This window comes from Vanessa tameamea, chromosome 10, assembly GCF_037043105.1.
Source record: "Vanessa tameamea isolate UH-Manoa-2023 chromosome 10, ilVanTame1 primary haplotype, whole genome shotgun sequence".
NCBI lineage: Eukaryota > Metazoa > Arthropoda > Insecta > Lepidoptera > Nymphalidae > Vanessa > Vanessa tameamea.
This window is the reverse complement of record NC_087318.1, coordinates 327,961-331,344: the sequence shown is the minus strand read 5'-3', so window position 1 is coordinate 331,344 and position 3,384 is coordinate 327,961. Positions and strand designations below refer to the sequence as shown.

Below are 3,384 nucleotides of genomic sequence, written 5' to 3'. Positions count from 1 at the left end.
TAGCCTTTTTGTTTCGCTTAAAAATCGCAATTAGAACATTTACGGTTTTTAATTGTTACGAGACAATAGCATTGTAAGATGCGTTACCCTAATCTTGTGCTAGCAAATCCGTCTTGAAGCTCAAGTTGTAACGTCATCTCAGTTATAATGCTGTCTCACTCACTCACTAAAGTATGAAAAGAGTGAAAATCTTGCTCTCTGCCCTGCCTTTTAATGATTGTTTAAAGTCAATGTTTTATTCACATGTTTGAATAAAGACTTTATATGATACTGTTGTTAGATTGTATAATTAAACATAACAACGTTTTCAGAACGTCTTATATACCTTACCTAAATCAATCTAATATTTATTACATGAAGATAAAACAAACGACATGATATTAAAAATAGAATCAGTATGTAACGATATAGATTATATATACAGTATGAGTAAATTGTATGGAAGATCTCATACTTTTATTACTAAAATTGTTTTTATAAAGTTTTTTATATTCAATCTTTACGATCAGCCGTTGGTTTAAATGTATTCAAATAATTTTCAATTTCGTTTCTATTACTGTCTATTATAAAAACTTGTCAAAAGATCAAAAAGCAATCAAAGCAAAGCAAAGTAAGAAGGTATATTCATTGTCAGTCACCGGTACTTTGTCAGTTCCGTAAAGAGTTAAGGAAAAAGAAAATAGCGTAATAAATACTTAGCAGTTAATAAAAGTTTGTATCTTTTTTTTTTTGCTTAAGCAACCCTTTTATTTATCAATAGTAAGAGCCACGAACTATACTTAAATGTCGCTTAAAACAATAAAGTTCGCTGCTGTGGTAATGCAATGCAAAACTGCTTGAAAAAAGGCAATGCTTATGTAAAAAAGAAACAATACTTGCATAGTTATTACTCAACCTGTATATATTTATTGCTTTATATAATAGTACAGTGGACGGAATTTTTTATTGTTATCAAAATAAATCCAATATCAGTACACTCATCGTTTCCTCCAACACGTAAACATCACGCCGAGACCGCGGCCCAAGGGCGATGTATCGCGAGATAGCGGTACGCAGCGTGCTAATCTTGCGACTAATCTAATCATTTGTAATATAAATTGCACAATTTTCACAAAACACTTCAAAGATTAGTATTATCGTAATATTTTTGGAGATTTCTTTACTTGTTAATTATATCGCACTAGTGGCAAGTAATTATGTCGGGAAAGTTCCGAAATGTAGAGTCGCTACCTAACCCACCTACCTTCCTTTTAATAATAATAAACATTAAACATGGCTCTTGGTTGAACCTCATGTCATGACTATATATCATAACTACATTATTTCGTGCCATAAATTACGTCTGTTTACAATAACGTTGTTATCGCTAACGATTACCATTTAGCACCGAGTACAGGAACGGCAATGAATCAAATTTATCAATTCACTGCTTTATACGAGGCAACGAATGCCATGGTATGTTCGGTTACGCAAGTAACCTCGACGTGTGCAATACTAATTAATACCGAAATACTTAACGAAGTCGTTAATGACGCCATTAATCACATTGCTGCACAATCGCTCGGTAATCGTGCAAATAAAGGACTATTAAAAGATGTAATGCGATAAATAAAACTTTAGCGAGACGGAGTGCAGTTAAAATAAAATCTAAGAGAGTTGAGTCATTGAATGCAACACGACGAGTGAGGCTCGAGCGGGCGCCGGGGCCGGCGGGGACCGAGGGGGCGCACGAGATGGGAGGTACGGCTCTATGTATCGAAAAGCTCGCTTCGTGATTGGTCCCCGGGCGCACCAAAAGCTGTCGGGGCGGAGACGGCCGTGCGCGGTATAAATAGCAACTCCCGCCTCCGCGCCCACCAGTTTACTCGCCGCTCGCAGTGTTAACGCACACGTAGCGCGTTCGCAGTTGCTACTAGTGCTTACAAGTGTTCAACATGGTGAAGTTCGAAGGAGATTTTAGTATAAATGCTATACTAATGAATCATGCGGTGGCCAAGCCGCCACCGTCCCCCACAACATCGTCGACGGCTACACCTTCCGAGGCGGATTTGAGCGACTCGGAGCTCGACGTAACGGGCACCGAACCCGTCGATTGCACGAAACCCAAGGAAGACGAAGAGAAGAAAGACAAAAAACACGAGAAACCGGCGTACAGCTACAACGCTCTCATTATGATGGCGATCCGCAACAGCCCCGAGAAGCGTTTAACGCTGAACGGTATCTATGAATATATCATGACCAACTTCCCGTACTACCGAGAGAACAGACAGGGTTGGCAAAACTCGATCCGCCACAACCTGAGCTTGAACAAGTGTTTCGTGAAAGTGCCGCGCCATTATGACGACCCCGGAAAAGGAAACTACTGGATGTTGGACGCGTCCGCCGAGGATGTGTTCATCGGAGGGACGACAGGCAAGTTGCGTCGGCGATCTGCCCTCAACGGAAGATCACGACTCGCGTGTTTCAAGAGGCCTCTGTTCCCCGGGGCCCCTCTTACCGGCCCGTACCCACCTGCCACGTATTCTCAGCTGGTTGGTCTCTACTCTCAGCTCCTTTACCAGAGATACGCGCCAATGCAAATGAAAACACCTCCTGTTACACCAAGTGCAGTTCATCCAGCGTTCCGGGGAGAAATGGGTTATGGCAGCCTTCCATACTCCCCAGGCATGTACGCCGAGAGATTGCCCAATTCTCCGTTCATGAGCCAGTCGCCGTTATTGCAAAATTCCTTACAAACGTCAGCGATGTTGGCGCAGACGTCGCCGCTGCTCCCACCGTCGCCACCGATGATGGCTCACTCGCCGCCTACATCTGGAGCTTCGAGCCCGGAGCTCCCATCGCCATCTCACCACCCTCTCACGCCACACATCTACAAGCCGGTGACGGTGCTGACGCGGCAGTGACTGAACGGGCTAAGTAATCTCAAAGAGGCTGACACTTGAACAATCTGTGATTTAGGTTTAGTTAGTTACACCAGTGTCTAGATTTATCTCATAATATCTAGTGTAATGTTTTGCAATAATAGACGTTGTTGATACCCGTAGCATTCCGCTATTGTTTGTTGCTGTATATTCTATTGTGAATGTAAATAGTTTCCAAAGTGTATATTTATTGAATTATTAGGTTTAAGGTTCTAGATGTAACGAATAAACAAAATATTTCTCCTTAAAAATCTCTTTCATTACCACATTCTTTACTTTTAAAACAAACTACACCTTCATATACTAGTAAGCTTATTTTGATTTTATTATTTTATAACAGTGTAATATTTATTTCACTGTGACGAAATTGACGCCAGTTTATCGCACGCGCAACATAACGTAGGCCTATACATTCTAACTAGTACAAATTAACGTGAAGAGATCTTTACCACGATTTCCTAAA

At 41.1% G+C, this 3,384-nt stretch overlaps 1 protein-coding gene across 1 annotated transcript; it reads left to right on the top strand.

Annotated features, from left to right (window-relative positions):
- Positions 1-1,848: 1,848 nt before the first annotated feature.
- Positions 1,849-3,172, top strand: LOC113393672 (fork head domain transcription factor slp2-like). The gene has a single exon (XM_026630669.2). It carries the CDS (start codon positions 1,935-1,937, stop codon positions 2,901-2,903), a length of 969 nt encoding a protein of 322 aa, XP_026486454.1. The 5' UTR covers positions 1,849-1,934; the 3' UTR covers positions 2,904-3,172.
- The last annotated feature ends 212 nt before the right edge of the window (positions 3,173-3,384 follow it).

Excerpts from the sequence above, each read along its gene's own strand:
- LOC113393672 (XM_026630669.2), top strand. The coding sequence starts at position 1,935 with ATGGTGAAGTTCGAAGGAGATTTTAGTATAAATGCTATACTAATGAAT.